A 19,157-nucleotide genomic window follows, 5' to 3' on the forward strand; every position below is an offset into this window, starting at 1 on the left:
AATTCGAAAAAGTGCATTATATTCCGTTTTATTCGGAGTACCAATGTCGTAGGAAAAAATTCCAACGCACGAAAGAAGATTTTGTCCCGTGGGTGAACGAAGAGGGATCTGGCGGTAACAGAAGAGCCTGACGACGTCTTGATGTAATTATCTCGGCTTCATCCTTCTTCCGCACAAATTTCCCGCTCTTTATCCGCTGTCTACCGAGCTTTTAGTGACGAGCGAGCCTTCGTCCGGGAAATACGAGACTTTCGGGGTTTCTTAGGAGTCTTCTCTACCGCGGTTAAGTGGGCTGTTTAGGGACCCCATTCAAACGAAGAAATCACGATCCCTCTGGTAGCATCGGAGAACCAAAATTCTCAGAGAAATTACTTGTTTCGATCGTTCATTCAGTAAAAAGAAATAATCATATACTGTTAATTTAATTTATAATTTTCATTGATCTTAACAGCTGATTTCTATACTGATGACAAAAGAAGACTCTTCATTAAGCACTCCTCTATGTATTTGAAGTAATTGTTCGATTTTAGAATTTTCGGTGGATCTAATATGTTTTTAAATTTATGTGCACCAATTCCTATGTCAATAATCTGGTACAAGGGCACTCCTTTCCATATTTCATTTTCGATGCACTTGTAACATCGCGAAATTGCTTTTGACCCACGCTCTTTGGGTCAGCATTCAAACTAAACTCAACGGTAAATCAAAAGTTGAACGAGTGATTCCCGGAGATCAATTTGTACGATTCGTGCCAAGTTTTGAATATCAAATGAACGGAGGCAACAAAGCTGAATTGGCCATTCCTCTTAGTTACGCCGCTAGACCCGTCGGAGGCGCTGATCCAGCAAACCTTATCGTAAACGTGACTGAAATCTGCTCGACTCTCGTTTTCGAGTCAAATCATAGTAATCAACGAAAGATTATGGCGAGGACCATACGTTCAGGAACGTAATATACCCGGAAAATCTTAGGAATCTAGAGTAATTAGTTTCCACGAAATATATTCAAAGTTCCTATTTTGCATTCTTCCTACTTTCTGATATACAGTATTGTCTCTATAGAAGCGACGCTCTCGGGGCTCAACGCTCGGCTATATCGTGGACGAGAAACGATTCTTGATACTTTGTTGACGCCTACTGGAGGCGGCGAGTATAGAAAAGAACAGCGAGCATATGACAAAGAGGGACTGAGTGGCCGAGCATCGCCGAATTTGCTATCGCTTCCTTCGCTTCGGGTCGGCTGTAACGAAACACAGGCGATGTTTATGCGAGCCTATACGAAATCGGTGTTCTAATTCTGACCTCTACCTCTCTTGGTAGAGGTCGCAGAATGAAATACTGATTCTGTATAAGCTCGCGTAAACATCGCCTGTGTTTCGATACAGCCGACGTGGAGCCACTTGAGCGATGCATGCCTTTGATTTCTTATTGCGTTAGTAAATAGGACCTAAATTGTATATCGTATTTGGTGTCATTTTAATTAGAAAAGTGTCACGAATATGTTGATGAAGTTCGAAAAAAGGAAGAACAAAAATAAAGATAAATTTCGTTGTTGATTTAATATTGTATATGTACTAGTTAAATCGTGTCATAACTAAAGTACATATATGTATGTATCGCTCATTTACTGCAATAGTGATATGACTCAAAAAGATACAAACTTGCGAATTTGAACTGTTTAACCAACTTATTTTACTCTGAGTTCTCTCACGATTTCAGCAAATAAATGATAGGTCAATTAAATTACAATTCCTTTTTTCAGACGAGGATACACTTTAAAGAAAGGACAAATGTATATTATAATTTATGAAAAACAATAATAAAAATTATGTTGTACTTGATCTTAGTTAAATCAGAAAACTGTCACAGACATGTTAAAAGTTTTAAAACAAGAAAAGGAAAAATAAAAAATTTGACAATGCTCGACGACCGACCGTCAAACGGGCCGCTATCCTGGGGAACCGCCCATAGGAAGGCACACTCGCCGGTTGAGCGAGTGCTGGGTTCTAACGGTACGCAGTGGGGATAAGTAGAGGGGATACGATATTTGTCTATATCGTGGACGAGTTCTGAGCTTATATAGAGAAAATACTGTATAGGGTGTTTGACCAACCAGGAGATTATAGAGGTCAAAATTAGACGAAAATCAAGAATATCAATTTTTTGACTGAGGCTTCGTTAAAAAGTTGTTAAAAAATTTCAAATCGTTCTGAAAAAATTATTTTCAGTTGCGGGGGTCGATTACAATCATTCTTGGTGAATAGACATACCCTCGAAATCCTACGCATTTTCGAGAAAAAAATTCATTACAGAAAATATAATGTCTGACCATAACTGTCTGTTACCCTGAAAATTGAAAAGTTTGAAATCGTTCTGAAAAAATTATTTTCGGTTGCGAGGGTCAATTACAATCATTTTTGGTGAATAGACATAACTCCGAATTCCTACCCATTTTCTGGAAAAAAATTCGAGAAAGTGTGAAATTTTTCGACGGAAAAAAAAATTTCAAATCGGTTTGAAAAAATTATTTTCGGCTGCGGGGGTCAATTACAATCATTTTTGGTGAATAGACCAGCCCTCAAAATCCTGCGCATTTTCGAGAAAAAAATTCAGTACTGGCGGAACTTTAAACGTTAATAATTTTTTAACGAAGCCTCCATCAAGAAATTGGCATTCTTGATTTTCGTTCTATTTTGGCCTCCAGAATCTCCCATTATAATCTCCTTTAGAATCTCCCCCTCTATAATGATATAAATTATTACAATCAAGAAATATTTTGATAGCAATTAAATAGCAGACACATTGTTAGATCCTCCGTTTACGATTTTAATTTTTTAACTATTCTCACATGGCATAAATAAATTTTAACTTGTACGTTTACCTCTGTTTCGCTATTTTTATTTTTGTTTGAAGAAAACGAGAATCGATTCGTGCAGCATTGTACAGTTGACAATAATCGTTAACTGTAATATTATTTAAATATAATCGCTTATATTTTGTTGTGATATTAACTAAAATTGTGACCATTTCTTATCGAAGATAAATTTATTTATTTGTGACAATTTTTCACGGTTACTGTACGCCCTTTAATGAATTCTTTCCGACACTCTGCACGTCTGAGAGGGAAATTTTATCGTCGTAGCGTTGAAAATCTCATTTGTATAGCAAGGGTTCGACAGCAACGATGTTAGAACGAACGAAGCATTCGATAAGAGGAGTGAAAAGGAATTATGAACGCGCTATGGCTTCGTTTAGTGAACGAAAATAGAAACATGAAGTCTATGCGTTCGCTATAACTAGGTGAGGCTTTCGAATAATTTATAGACACTACAGTGCCCCATTGAACTGAGTATTTCAACAAGTTTCGTCTTTTTTATACGTCTCCTCTTTTATTCGAATAATAGATGACAAATAAAATCAAACTTATAGCATTTTAATGGCGTCGTTTATTCTATTAAATTATTGCTTGTATAATTTTGTGTTCGATCGATCCCAGATAGAGTATTATTCGTTCAAACATTGGCTACCACGGTGGTCACTGGTGACCGTCATTTCAAAGTAAACGAGTTTTTAAATCGTTTACTTTCTTGCTCAAACAACATGCAACAAATAAAGTTAAATTTACAGCAATTTATTCTATTAAATAATGAGGTATAAAATCATTCGTTAAAACGTTGGCTGCTATGGTGGTCACCGGTGACCGGCACTTCGAACCAACAATTCTTAACTGGTTCAGAGTGTGCTCTTGGTACTTGCAAGGTATCGAATAACGTTACAATTATTAGAATTGCTATAAAAAGCGAGCACACCACTGACCTATCGATTGCATATTTTTTCACATTATATATTGAACAAATGTCGAGGGTATCTTTAGACGTGACAAAATGTCGTGAAAACTGACATGTTAATACAAATTGAATGCTATCTGGATAAAAATTATTCTCTGGATTACTCGTTTATACCGAACTGTTAACAAATATCTGAACTGTGAACCTAATGGAACGAAATTGAAAAAAATGTCGCCGACCAGAAAGGGTTGAAATTCGACCCTCTAACTTAACAACGCACTTAGAAAGACTCCCGAAGCGTCGTAGAGAATAGCTTTAACGAGAAATAATAGATGAAATGAAATTGCACTTCCACTTTGGTGAAATTAGAGAAATCAGTACGCTGTGTGCGATGTAAACGGTGCAAAGGGCGGGTGTGGGATGTTTCGTGGCGGTAAAGAGACACTTCTGAAGCCGTTTCACCGCAATTTACGTGTCTCATAAAGATTTGTACGTCGTAGCTCTCGCGGCGGTAAGGGGCCGCGGTGTTGTGTATTTTTAAAGAGAATTCCCGTGTTTGTGTTCCCAGAGAGACGTGGCTGGTTCCCCGCCGTCAGCGTGGAGGGAAGAAATCGATCCAGAAAACAGCATGCCACAGTATCGCCGAACAAACATCAGGACGTCAACGATAGCGGTGGGTGCATTAACAGCATGCTAAACGTATAGGATGATTTTCCAGGAATAGTACGCTTAATTGACTCGGTACCACTCGAACTGTCCAGCGAGCCAGAAGCTCCATTGTGTCGATCGTGAAAATATTAACGTGGCTTCGAACAAACTGAAATAAAATATCTTATCAGGTAAATTAAAATAACCGCCAATAACAATATATTTTAACGCGTAATCTGTAACTGGGCGAAAAGGGGGAGGAAATATCGAGCACATAGGGGTTGGAATCAATTAGAAGCTACACAGGGTGTACGGCTAACCCGGGGAATAATTTTAATGGGAGATTCTAGAGGCCAAAATAAGACGAAAATCAAGAATATCAATTTGTTGATTGGGGCATCGTTAAAAAGTTAAAAGTTATTAAAAAATTAAATTAAAAATTTTTCAAATCGTTCTGGAAAAATTATTTTTTGTTGCAGGGATCAATTATAATAATTTTTGGTGAATAGACATAACCCCGAAATCCTACCCACTTTTGAGAAAAAAATTCGAGAAGGTGTGAAATTTTTCGACGGGAAAAAAAAATTTTAAATCGTTTTGAAAAAATTATTTTCGGTTGCGAGGGGCAATTACAATCATTTTTGGTCATTAGACATGCCCCTGAAATCCTACCCACTTTTGAGAAAAAAATTCGGGTAGGTGAAATTTTTTGGCGAAAAAACAATTTTTCAAATCGTTCTTGAAAAATTATTTTCGGTTGCGGGGGTCAATTACAATCATTTCTGGTGAATAGACATACCCCCGAAATCCTTCGCGTTTTCGAGAAAAAAATTCATTATTGGCGGAACTTTAAACGTTAATAACTTTTTAACGAAGCCTTAATGAACAAATTGGTATTCTTGATTTTCGTCTTATTTTGGCCTCTAGAATCTGTCATTAAAATTTTTCCAGGGGTGACCGAACACCCTGTATTATCTATTTCTCATTTTATTTTTAAAGACTTTCAAGCACATCTTTGGCTCAATCATTTTTAAGAATCGATTTATCGCAATTGGAAAATATAGAAATATTCGAAACAAAGTCAGAAAAGATTCCAACGAAAGTTTTATTTGGATGAATTTAATATCTATTTAATATCATAATTGTATATTTTGAATTCTGAGGGAGGCACTCGAGTCATTACAAGCTCCAACCAACAGAAACGCCAATTTTTATTTAGTGAAAGGAGTAATAATTTTTTTTACCGTTTGACAATTTTTTTATCAAAAATCTCGTAGTGTAACTGAGAAGTGTATTGTGGAATTTAAACAAACGATAGAGTGCTTTCTATGGAAATATTATCGTGTATTTAATCGTGAAAAATAAAGAAAAACCGTGAAACGCCGTGGCTGTACAAAAACGGAAAAAGAAGTCTGCGTTTTCGTTCTCCCGGAATGACCAGGCACGAAAATTAAATGGGAAATGTTACTGACTCGCCTTGTCAAATACCAAAGGCCACTAAAAAGGGGGCTGCGGTGAACCTGTTAATTAGAGACACTATCCTGCTGGCGCTGCCAACGGTGTCTTTCAAATTCAAGTACTTTATGAGTTTACAACTTACGGGGGGACCGCCTGCGAGCGACAGGCGAAAATTTTCACCAACGTTATTCGTGGATACGGTTTTGTACATACGAGTGCTCATTAAATTTGCAACCGCACTGTACCGCGCGTATTTGGAATCATCCAATAAAATATTACCGTCATTTATATTTTCGAATCGGCGAACGCGTATTAGTTTCTTTCAGTCTCGTATAAAGGGAATAATAAAAATTGTATAAAACGTATACGTAGGTGGAGATACCATACACTTTGACGTTTTTAAAAATTGCATAGCAAAACAAATTGCATCATCATCCATCATTGAGATTCCATTACTGTAGATAATGAGTTTCGAGAATTGTGAAATCTTTGAAATATTTTGGGTGAATTTAATGCATTAAGAGAATTTTATTCCGTGTACAAATTTTCTAATGGCTGTTATCATAGATATTTGTAATAACAATGGTCAGAAAATATTCTTAAAAGGTTATTAAAATTGTAAGTTAGTTTTAGAAATAGATTTAGATTCACAGACAATGCAGATCAATGTTTCTTTCTGTTTGTGTTTAATATTTGCAATAATAATGCAAACAATTCCAAGCAATAATAATGCAAAAAATTCCAATAATGATGCAAAAAAATTTCAAGCAATAATAATGTAAAAAATTCCAATAATAATGCAAAAAAATTTCAAGCAATAATAATGCAAAGAATTCCAATAATAATGCAAAAAATTCCAAGCAATAATAATGCAAAAAATTCCAATAATAATGCAAAAAATTCCAAGCAATAATAATGCAAAAAATTTCAAATTTCTAATAAGAATTATCAATTCAAATGATAACTAACATTTAAAAAATACTGTTATTTACAAAATCGATCTTAGGGTACGTGACAAATATCGAATTAGAATTTTAAGAAATTTCAGATACTCCTATCCTTGTCAGTTCAATTTCCATTGCGTTTAATATTTTTCTCAATGGAAATTTTCATAGATAGTTCGAACAATGCTAGATTGGAGCAATTGTTGAACATTTTTAAAGCGTCTAGTTAGTATTTTTTGTTATATCTTTTTAATAGTTTGGAAGTGGAAAGATTACATTTCAAGAATGCTTTCGTAAACGATGATAGACAGCCATCTTGATGCTTGATACATATTATTCTAATGATGACTAAACTTTAAGAACATGTAATTTAAAAAAAAAATACTGTTATTTATGAAATCGATCTTAGGGCACGTGACAAAATTCGAGTTAGAATTTGAAAAAGTTCTAATAATTAAAAAGGGTCCAATTGTGATCGTAAATCGTTTGTATTAATGAAAGTAGTTTTCTTGTGCCTTTCTAATAATTTGGGGGTGCTCAATGTGCTTCAACTAAAATTTAAGAACGTGTAATATTAAAAAGAAATACTGTTATTTATTTGATCGATCTTGTTTGTTTAGGTCACGTGACAAAAATCGAATTGGAGCTGGAGGAGGCTCCGGACGCTATTCTCGTCGGCTCGATGCCGTCAGAATTGGATGCCACGGCGGAAATCAATTCCACCTACCCTAACGGTGAGTGGAAAATCTCGCACAGTTCAGGAGACCGATGATACTTGTTCGAGATCTGAAAGTTTTACACGGTACGTGGCTCCCGGTGCGCGTCGACATTTCGAAACCGTGGTACGGCTGTTAGATCGATGAGATTAATGGCCCTTTCAGACCTTTCCGCAGTGACGCGAGATTTTCGTGCTTCAATGAACCGCGTTTAATTAAGCAAACGCTACCGAATTTGCATCTCTATGCGCACTCCGTTGAAGTATGCCGCGCGGAAAGTACCGGGAGCCGTTTAATTCCAAATTAATATACAATCCTAATAACGGAACTAGTTTCTGAAGCTTTCTAACGGCGTCATGCAAATTCGAGAATTTTAAATACCTCGATTGCCCGCGGCGTTCGAAGGAACACTGTTCAGAGATAGCATTCGTTCAACAAATCATCGTTGATCGAGAAATTTATGCTATTCGAGTACAATTATTTTATATTCACGAGAATAACATGACTATTATGGAGTATACTGTAATCTTGCAATGCGAAAAAAGAAGATTATACACTGTATATGTACAGTGATAAGTAATGAAAAGTGGACAAAATATTAATTATGGTTCGTACTTTGACGGGCAGTAAAAAATTTCAAAAGTGCAAACATTGCTTTGTGACATTGTTTTCGTAATAAACTGTTACATTTTGTTAATTAAATCCACCTATTCGATGTACTGAATAATTGGATGTGTCGTCGATTTTTTTGTAAGAGTAGCATTTTGTGTTTACAGTTTTGTTCGCCATTATTATATGAAACGTAAAAAAATTCTAGATTGGTACCATATTTCTGTGACTTAATGCTTCTCGTATATTAAATACATTACTGTACAATAAGAAAATTCATATAATTAGAAAAATTCAAGTAGAATTGCTTACGCTAAAAAATTTTATACAGGGTATCCGGCTACTCGTGGGAAAAATTTTAATGGGAGCTTCTAGAGGCCAGAATAAGACAAAAATCAAGAATATCAATTTGTCGATGAAGGCTTTGTTAAAAAGTTATAGAAACATTTCCGGTCACACAGTATATTTTCAGTTAAGAATTTTTTTCTCGAAAGTGCGTAGGAATTCGGGGATATGTGTATTCACCAAAAATAATTGTAATTGACCCCTGCAACCAAAAATAATTTTTCTAGAACGATTTGAAATTTTTTATATTTATCGACAAATTTGCCCATTTACACGAATTTTTTTCTCGAAAATGCGTAAGAATTTGGGGGTATGTGTATTCACCAAAAATAATTGTGATTGACCCCTGCAACTAAAAATAATTTTTCAAGAACGATTTGATATTTTTTAATTTAATTTTATAATAACTTTTTGACGAAGCCTCAATCGAGAAATTGATATTCTTGTTTTTCGTCTTATTTAAATATAAAAAATGTCACAAACTATAAAATAATTCCATTTCAAAATCACATCAGACAACGACCAATTTTAAATGACAAATAATAACATATTCCTATAAGCTGTTGCTTCTCGTGTATTAAATATAGTATCCCGAATTTTCATTACTGCAATAATAAAATCCTTATAATTAGTAAGATTTAGAATTGTTTGCGTTAAAAATTTAACGGGCTTGGATCTGTTGGAACGGAGAAAAATGTTTTGGTTTGAGAAGGGTCAACGACGTTTTGAGGTTGAGAACAATTTAATTTGTTGGATTTGAAATGTATTCGTAACCGAAGTATCGACGATTAAAGCGAGCGGAGCAACGGTTATTTCTGGTTATCCCCATTAACCGGGCTTCTTCGCTTCAGAGTGGACGCCTGCTTTGCATGCTAACTACATAAACGAGCCTCGGTAGCGCGTAACGTCTGACCCATGTGATCCGATTCTCCTTTACTGATGCCATACTCCACACACATACCGCGTGTTTACAATTGTTCGGTGTCCGTTTATACAATGACTCCGTCGGTGTCTCCAAAGACAATTTCCATATTACTCGTTTAACTCCAAAGCCCACAGTTTCGAACGTTTGCTCACGAGACGCGTATAATGCACACATATACCCTACTGACTATTATACAACAGGGAAAGCGTAGAATAGCCACGCCGAGACTTTGGTTTCCAGAAAATTCGACTCTGATAATTATAATTAATTCCATATACGTGCATTGCAATACAACTTGGACATTGATACAAGTAGACAAATAAGTAATGGATAGAAAAGAGAAATGTACAAATTCAATTATTTCTAATAATATTTAAATTCAGCATAAATTGTTAACAAATAATATTTACGAGATCTATAACTTTAATTTTTTTTATAGAATTAATTTATCATTGTGAAAACGTTATAATAATGATGAATTAACTTAACTTAAAAATTAAATTTGAAACATTATATGAGAATACAAAATGATGGAGCTAAATAAATTAGATTTGTGTCGAAATAGATCCTGAGTTCTCCGTTTGGTTGAGAATTAAAAAGACATTTGGTTTCGTTTCACACAATGATGTTCAGAGAATTTATTTATGTATAATATTGCATTAGGTTAATATTATTGTTACTAATGGTAAAACAACTTTTGTTGCAGGCATTCCGGGGTCAGGAACAGTGGTGGTCAGAGCCGAAGAAGCTCTGATCGTTATTTTGGTGCTGTTTCTCTGGGCAGCGGCGATTGCCCTATTCTTCAATCGATGGGGGAAGATTAGGATGTTGGAACCGTATCAGCCTAAGTTCCAACAACAACACAGACCAAGTTGTACCACGATCGAGCCGAATCAACTTCAGGTAGATCTCCTGTTGCAATATTTATTTATGCTAACAAATTTTTTAAATAAATTTCCCCTGGCATACATAAATAATTAAATACATCATCACAGACTAGAGAATATTTCATAGACATTCTGTAACACATTTACCAACGTCACAAATTATAATTTTGAAATATACGCGATAAAGTGTTGTAATTCTGCATAATACAAATAATATTCATAAGCCTCTCGAGACCACTTGAGATAACTTCGTAAAAACGACCGACGCTTCTGTTTGTATCGGCCCAATCATTCAATTATGCTACTTGAGCCGAAGATTTATCGGTTCTAAGGGTGTCAGTTATATTTCGGTCCAAATGGCTCCATAATGTATTCGGGCAGATTAAGGCCAAGGCCTCTGGGATAACCAAGGCAGCAATTCGGTATCCTGTTCGCCAAAAATTAGTGTACGTCCGCAACACTGTAGAAAGGGTTAAGTGTCTAATATCTTGACAAGCTTTCGTAGATTGCGTCGTGATACGTTGATATATCGTTTCTCCTTTAAAGCGCTTTCAGCGCACGGTAAACTGCCCATTTCCGGGGACTGAAAAACGACCATCTTCTTGCGGTTTCTGCAAACAATGCGATCCCACGGCAATGCTGTTTTTCGTGGTCCTGGTGATCGTGATAAGTTGTCCGCAGTATCCAGCGGAAGATATTAGGATACACGGCTCTGAAATAACGACTAAAATTCTACACATGCATTCAATACATTTAACAATTTTAATGGGAGATTCTAGAGGGCAAAATAAGACGAAAATTAAGAATATCAATTTCTTGAATGAGGCTTCGTTAAAAAGTTTTTAAGAAATTAAATTAAAAAATTTCAAATTATTCTGAAAAATTAATTTTCGGTTGCGGGGGTCGATTACAATCATTTTTGGTCATTACACATACCTCCGAATTCCTATGCATTTTCGAGAAAAAAATTCGAGTAGGTGCTGAAATTTTGGGGGGAAACAAAATTTTTCAAATCGTTCTAAAAAAATTATTTCTGGTTGCAGAGGTCAATTATAATTATTTTTGGTCATTACATACACCCTCGAATTCCTACCCACTTTCGAGAAAAAAATTCGGTTAGCTGCTGAAACTTTTGGGGGAAAAAAATTTTTCAAATCTTTCTAAAAAAATTATTTCTGGTTGCAGGGGTCAATTATAATCATTTTTGGTGAATACACATACCTCCGAAATCTTACTCACTTTCGAGAAAAAAATTCGGGTAGGTGCTGAAACTTTTGGGGAAAAAAAATTTTTCAAATCTTTCTAAAAAAATTATTTTCGGTTGCAAGGATTGATTACAATCATTTTTGGTCAATAGACATACCCCAGAAATCCTACCCATTTTCGAGAAAAAAATTCCTTAACGAAAATCTAATGCGAAGCCAGAAATGCTTTCCTGAAATTTCATGCGAATCTTCAAAATGTCATAACTTCTGAACGGATTGGACGATTTTACTGTTTCAAACGGCAAACGACGCGTATTTTAATGAAGAGTATGTAGAAATTCCAAAAATATTAGAAAAGTTATTCCTTGACTCCGCAAAATGAGAAAAACCCTAATAAAAATGGTCCAATTTTCAAACAACCATAACTTCTGCAATAGTGAATATATTTCATTGAAATTTTAGGGGGAACTAGAGTTGATGGATACCTACAAAAAAGTATTAAACATCTTTTCTGTACAGCGCCAACCAAATTTATTAAAAATGAAAAACAAATATCTAAGAAAAATCGACAAGGGGCTGTTAGGTGCCTACATTTTTTGAAGAAAAAAAAATTTCAAATCATTCTGAAAAAATTATTTTAAATTGCGGGGGCCAATTACAATCATTTTTGGTGAATAGACGTACCCTCAATATTCTACGCATTTTCGAGAAAAAAATTCAGTATAAACGGAACTCTAAATGACGAAGTCTCCATCAACAAATTGGTATTCTTGATTTTCGTCTTATTTTTGCCTCTAGAATCGCTCATGTAAATTTTTCCCAGGGGTGGCTTGAGCACCCTGTATATGACTGACAGGATTGACCATTATGATACTAGAAAAATTAACTGTCAAGTTAAGGCGTTGAGGGAAATAAATTTGGATAGAATTTGTGAATTTTAGCAAGGTTACAAAAATAAGTACTGAAACAAATTTTATTTTATGCAGCTTACAATGATCTAAAATTAAAATTTTTGCGGAATATTATACGGTTTTGATCTGCCAGTGAACGTGTTAAGGGAATTCAGATTCCCTCAGGAAGTCAGATTGACTTTTAACCCCTTAGTGCCATTCTCCTTATTTAACTCAATTTTTCCAGGTAACGCGTAAAAAATGATCGATTTTCCCCGTCGGATTTGGTTCTCTAACGTTCATAATATTTCGCGAGTTCTTCAATAGGGAATCCAGCGATTCTCGGTGACAACGTCGTGTATTGTTACAATATATTTTTAGAAATTCACGATCCTTTCTCTCGTACCATTTCCTTTAGTCGATTTTCTACGGTTTCTCGATTTTTCGTCCCATGTCTTCGGTAAAATATAAATCGAAAGAACGGGAACGCGGTACAAATGGGAACGGAAATCGCTTCGTTCGATCTCGCGCTACGGAAGACGGGGCTTCCTTCGATCGGTAACCGGCCGAGAAATTATATAGGAGACCGCTTACTCGAAACCTCCACGATTTTCAATCAAGATCGCCAGTTTCGTGGTAACGTGGGAACCTTTTCCGATACGACTTCGCGATGGCGGTGGGTCGTTTCTGAAATTGACGACTCTCAGAGTCCTGGGCAGGCTTCGAATCGTTGGAAACGTACGATCACAAAATAGGGTCTTCCTTCGACCGATACACGGTCATCGTTTCACGTACAGAATGCACTAACTTGAAGCAAGATTTCACGTAACATGGAATTTTACGAAAATCAGTAAAGATCTCGTTTGACGACCCACAACTTCTTCGATTTTTCAATAAAATGTTCCTCGACGCTGTTTCAAATTATTTATATTTAATATGAATTACGATGCTAATTCATATTAAACGCTTGAAGATATAATTAGTGATAATTCATATTACTAAAATGCTTGAAGATTCTTGTGCCAAATTCATTTTGCATCTCCAGTTATTAAGTGTTTTATTAAAGTCACAGTTTCCAGAAAAAAATGAAAAATGACTGCAATAGACAATACGACAAATTTTGTTACTTTCATAGTGAATTAAAGTGAAATAAAATATACTGGATGTGACTTTTAAATATTACATTATAAACATTAGTTTTCTGTGATTCGTGCTCTTAGAATGCCCATTTAGAAAGGGTTAAATACATTTTGTACTGTCCATTCCAGCCAGGAAAGGTAAAAAAATTAATTATCGTCAGGCTTTTGGACTTCACGGTTAATGTGCGTTTTCATTTGTACCGGGTGATTATGTTCGTACCGTTAGCGTGGTTTTCGATAAAAAGCGTGGACGCTGTGTTGTATTTGGCAATATGCAAAGTGCACTGTAACGGTTTTTCCAACCCTCCACGAAGCTGTGAATAACGTAAATTATTGGAATCTAGTTTGTACGTCAGCTTTGCGCGATGTGACCGAGGAAATATCCGGATTACACGCCCTATTCATGTTCGCGGATGCTCGCATGGTGCATTGCGCGTATGGGCGTGTGTCATCCAAGAGAGTTATGTAGCACACATCCTTGCTTCCCTCGAATATCACGTGTGAACGAAAACGCAGTCCGGTGCTCGAGATTTATAACCGAACACAGTGGACCAGAACAACTCAGCCTCTCCAGTTCGTGTCGTAAAGAATTTTTACGGTATAAAAGCATCTTCATCGATAAACACAACAAAAAAGTCTCTATATGTAAAACAGATCTAAAAGATATGTTAGAATAGATTTAGATATACATATACATATACATTACATATGATAGAATACTAATGCTGCTCAATTTCATAATTAAAAAAATAAAGAAAGTTTTTGTATTTTCTGGTGACAAAGTAGTCGTTTAAATGATAGAAAAAACTTGTTCTGTATCAGTTTAACACTAAAACTATCAATACTTTATGTATATCCATTTCTACCATGATCTGTCTTTCCTTTTGTCTCGTACGAGGTACTCCTAATGTTTGCATTATATGTATAGAACGTTGTGTTTTAAAGTTTATTAAAAACAAATATTTTTTTTAAATTCTACACGAGCAACTTAATTTTTATGATATAAAATTAAATATAAACGTATGTATAACAAAAAAACAAAAAATATTATTTTAATTCAACCTTAATTTAATAAATTATAATTTGTTTATATTTTTTCATGTAAAGCCACTATAGTTCACTATTTTAAGGTAATTCAGTTTTTAAATATGTCAAGCAAAAATCATGTTATCCAGTGTTGTAGGAGTACAGTGTTGTACAAAGGCTTTCGCAATTTTCTTATCGTGTTAAACCGAAACCGTGTTATAGGAGGACTATCTGTATATAGATTTTGAAGCGTTTGCAAAAAAAATACAATGATGTTCTCAAATAAAAGTTTAACTGAATTTTGTCCACGGATCATCGTTTTCTGGCCCACAGTGAGTCGAGCGGATAAAACAAACCGATCCACCATCGACTCGTAACGATTCGTTCCCCTGTTCGCAGACTCGTCGCACGTACTCCAAGTGCAACGTCCTCTGCGCGGACGAGTTGGCCTGCGTGGCGGGTCAGTCGCGACCCAGACAGAACAGCGTGTTCATCGGTTCGAGCGCCTCGTTGCTCCCAGGCTCCCAGGGTACTCCCCGCCGTACGAAGAGCGCGTTCGACCTGCAGTCGTTGTTCCTGCCCGAGTGTATCGCGCAGGAGAGCACCGATCAGGACGCGTCTAGGAGCATCAAAGCGGCGAACGAGTCCACGAAACTGTTACAGTGCGACCGTAGGACCAGTGTCTGTCAATCGGACAGAAACGACGCGAGCAAGTCGTCGTTTGGTCGCGATCGAGGGATGAGCGTCTGCTACCTCGACGCCGGCCAGAAGCCGTGGCACCGCGACCGCGGCATGAGCATTTGTCAGTTCGATCGTATGGATGTGCTGGCGCGACCGTTGCAGAGAGACCGCGGCGGTAGCATTTGCCATTTTGACAGAATGGACGTTCTGGCCAGACCTTTGCAACGAGATCGCACGGGCAGCGCTTATCACTTCGATAGAACGGACGTCCTCGCCAGACCGAGCCTCTCCACCGTCAAGTCTCTGCTGAGGGAGAGACGGGTGAGCATATGCAATTTCTCGGAGAGGGACGAGGCGACGAGGATCGGTCAGTCGGACAGGCGTTCGAGCATTGGGAACGTCGACAAGATCGAGGAGGACAGGTCAGCGACGGAGCAGGCGGAGAGGCAGGGGATATTCGCCAAGTGCACGCTCAAAGATCGAAAGACCAGCTATCATCTCGATCAGCCGTCTTGCAGCAAGACCTCCGACGTCGTGTTCGGGTACAAGGCCACTTGCGTGTAGCGCGCGGAAACCGATGCGTCGCGGCAAGACAATGACACGAATTTTTGTCGACGACGGTACAAATCGACGGTCCTCGACGCACAGTTGATGTATCATTCGGTCGCCGGACCAACCGAACGCGTCTACTTTGTCGATATTCCGTTTTGTTCGCACCGAACGATGAAATATTAAACGCGAAAACACTTTGGTATTTTACGAAAGTTCGTCGGGTCGGGATTGGTTTGATATTTAATCGGGTGTTGCATCGAGAAATTTTAGAGATTGAGTTTGTTTTACAGTTTCACCAGTTGGACGTCGAAAAGGTGCATTTTTAAAGTATTATTCTCTTATTTTTAAAGTTATGAGCCAATTTGACTCATAAAATGATTAATAGTTAATTGTTTTAGACACATAAAATTTATGATTTACATTAAGAAAGTTCTTATCGGAATTCTAGAAACACCTAATGAGTAAACATTCATGTTCAATCTTGTCAATTTAGTAGTTAGATGAGGTCAAAAAAAGCTGTTTCATATCTTCGACTTATACATTTATAAAATCAATTTTTGGTCAAACAATTTGGTCCGCCAAGGCAATTTCGATATTTATTTGGAAAAGGTGTTTCCGTGGCACGCTTATGGCCGCACGATGGCGCTTTACGTTGGAGTACTGTAGGGGAACCCCCAAGTGAAGCTTGCCAGTCGTTCGCGGGGAACTCCCGTGCTTGTGCATTACTATCGAAACAGTTTTATAAAACATCCCCTCTTCTATCTTTGTAATTTCGCTGTATGGGTTTATTAGGTCTGAATAAATTACATTTTATATCACTATCGGACCACAATCTCAATTGACATTTATTTTACATCTAATTACGTAGGGTTGCCATCTCTGGAAAAAATCAGAAAAAATTTCGTTCTCTAAATATATTTTAAAACCAGAGTGTATACGTAAAGAATGTTTCCAATCAAATTTTTAACAATAAATCTTTAATTTAAATTTGAATTTAACAACTTGAATTTTGTTGTATGAGTCAAATTGGCTCGCTTCAGTAAAAATAGGTATACATTCAACATCCGTAAATCTAGTGTTAATAAAGGGTTCATTGTCATATTACGCGGAGGAGTAATCCTACCCTTAATTAAAAGTAGTCTCGAGATACGCCATTTTCATCTGGAAAATCTCCCCCGATGGTCTTACGCAGATACATTGGAAAATGCAAAATCCTCCTATTTTCATTAAAATTTGAATTCCGAGCACGTGGCTGTTGCCTCGAGCTATCGGACACGCGAGTCGAAAGGTCGATTATGCTGAATAAACAAAAACAGCGACGAGTATGGCCTCGATTTATTTATCGATGGCGAGAATTAGTTCATGTAACGAGGGAATACTGCATGCACTTCGACGTCCCATTCGTTATTTATTCCTGTTGCCGATTAAAGTCGTGGCAGCAGTTGATTTAACCACTTCCAAACTAACTCGCTATCAATTTTACGCCGGAGAGTTATGGGCAGTTTGTTTGATACGTTTCGTTTCCTTTGAACTCGATACTTTGGGCGCTTACAACATTCAGAAATCAAGGATGAAATTGTAATTTGATCGTCGTTTACGTTTCCGTAATAGAGATGGATCTCCATCGAACGTTCGATATTTATTATAGGCGTTTGTGCTCATTTCCCCCTCATTACTCGTAATGGTTGCGCCAGTTTACGGAGACGTTGTTCGAAACGAAGGAAATCGTTGCGGATATCGTGTTGCTTTTCACTTCAATTTGAAATTTGATACGCTGGCATGCAGGCCATCATTAATTATCGTAAACTGCGTGGTACAATACGCCGTGAACGCTGGCGCATAGATCGCTACATGCGCATTCGAATCAATAAAGGTAAAAGTTCATAACACCATGGTTACCTGAGACCATTGGAAATCATCGTTCCCGCTCGAGAATCTTTCGAAACGGACCAGGGACGTTTTCACGGATGTTCGATTAATTGAAAAAAAATTTCTATTGGAAGTTGCAGCACTTTACTCGCTAAAACTAGTGTCATTCGTTTTGGAAAATTTGATATTGGACGGGGAAAATGGCGTCGAATGAGCAGATCGAATGTAGGTATAAATTTTTTTATATTTTTGGGTATTTCTAGACACTTGTAAGTAACATAATTGAAATAGAATTAAAATACATACATACATTACTTATAATATTTCATTTTGTGGATCGAAGAATTAAAAGTTATGAAATAAAGTTTGAGTTATTTGATCGCAGGTTTTGCTATACTAGCAAAATTACAAATAAATTAGCGTGATTGTTAGCATGTACAGAAAGTATACAGGGTGTCCGGCTACCACTGGGATAAATTTTAATGGGAGATTCTGGAGACTTCAATTTCTTGACTAAGGCTTCGTTAAAAAGTTATTAAACAATTAAAATAAATTTCAAATCATACTAAAAAAATTATTTTCGGTTACAAGGGTTGATTACAGTCAGTTTTGGTCATTACACACACCCCCGAAATCCTACCCAGTTTCGACAAAAAAATTCGTTACCGAAGGTATGTCTGATCATGAATGATTCCCCTGAAATTTGATGTATTTCAAATCGTTCTAAAAAAATTATTTCTAGTCGCAAGGGTCGATTACAATCACTTTTGGTGAATAGGCATATCCTCAAAATCCTGCGTCCTTTCGAAAAAAAATTCCTAAACGAAAATATAATGTACGGCCAGAAATGTACCCCGGAAATTTCATGCAAATCTTTGAAACATCATAACTCCTGAACGGATTGGACGATTTTAATGTTTAAAAATGCAAACGACGCGTATTTTAGTGAAGAATGTGCAGAAATTCCGAAAATAATCGAAAAGTTGATCCTTGACCCCGCAAAATGAGAAAACCCCCATAAAAATTGTCCAATTTCCAAACAGCCATAACTCTTACAATAGTGAATATATTTCAATGAAACTGTTTTCTGAAGTAGAGCTCATAGGTACCTACAAAAAAGTGTTAGACAACTTTTCTACAAGGCGTCAAACAAAATGACTAAAAATCAAAAACTAAATTTTAAGAAAAATCGTCAGGATATGTGCCTAAATTTTTCGACGAAAAATAAAAATTTCAAATCATTCTGAAAAAATTATTTTTGTATTCAGGGGTCATTTACAATCATTTTTGTTGATTACACATATTCTCGAAATCCTACCCAGTTTCGAGAAAAAAATTCAGTAAGGGCGGAACTTTAAATGTTAATAACTTTTTAACGAAGCCTCCATCAACAAATTGATATTCTTGATTTTCGTCCTATTTTGGCCTCTAGAATCTCCCATTACAATTTTACCCAGTGGTGATCGAACACCCTGT

General features: G+C 36.5%; 1 protein-coding gene across 1 annotated transcript; it reads left to right on the forward strand.

The window, feature by feature from the left end:
• The first annotated feature begins 3,682 nt into the window (after positions 1-3,682).
• LOC122403338 lies at positions 3,683-16,085 on the forward strand. Its single transcript, XM_043406819.1, has 5 exons — positions 3,683-3,758; positions 4,356-4,460; positions 7,458-7,571; positions 10,154-10,335; positions 14,979-16,085. The coding sequence occupies exons 1-5, from the start codon at positions 3,683-3,685 to the stop codon at positions 15,822-15,824; spliced, it is 1,323 nt and encodes a 440-aa protein (XP_043262754.1). The 3' UTR covers positions 15,825-16,085.
• The last annotated feature ends 3,072 nt before the right edge of the window (positions 16,086-19,157 follow it).

The sequence above is a fragment of the Colletes gigas genome, unplaced genomic scaffold (genome assembly GCF_013123115.1).
Source record: "Colletes gigas isolate AHSC1104 unplaced genomic scaffold, ASM1312311v1 Colletes_gigas_Sc00049, whole genome shotgun sequence".
In the NCBI taxonomy this organism is placed as follows: domain Eukaryota; kingdom Metazoa; phylum Arthropoda; class Insecta; order Hymenoptera; family Colletidae; genus Colletes; species Colletes gigas.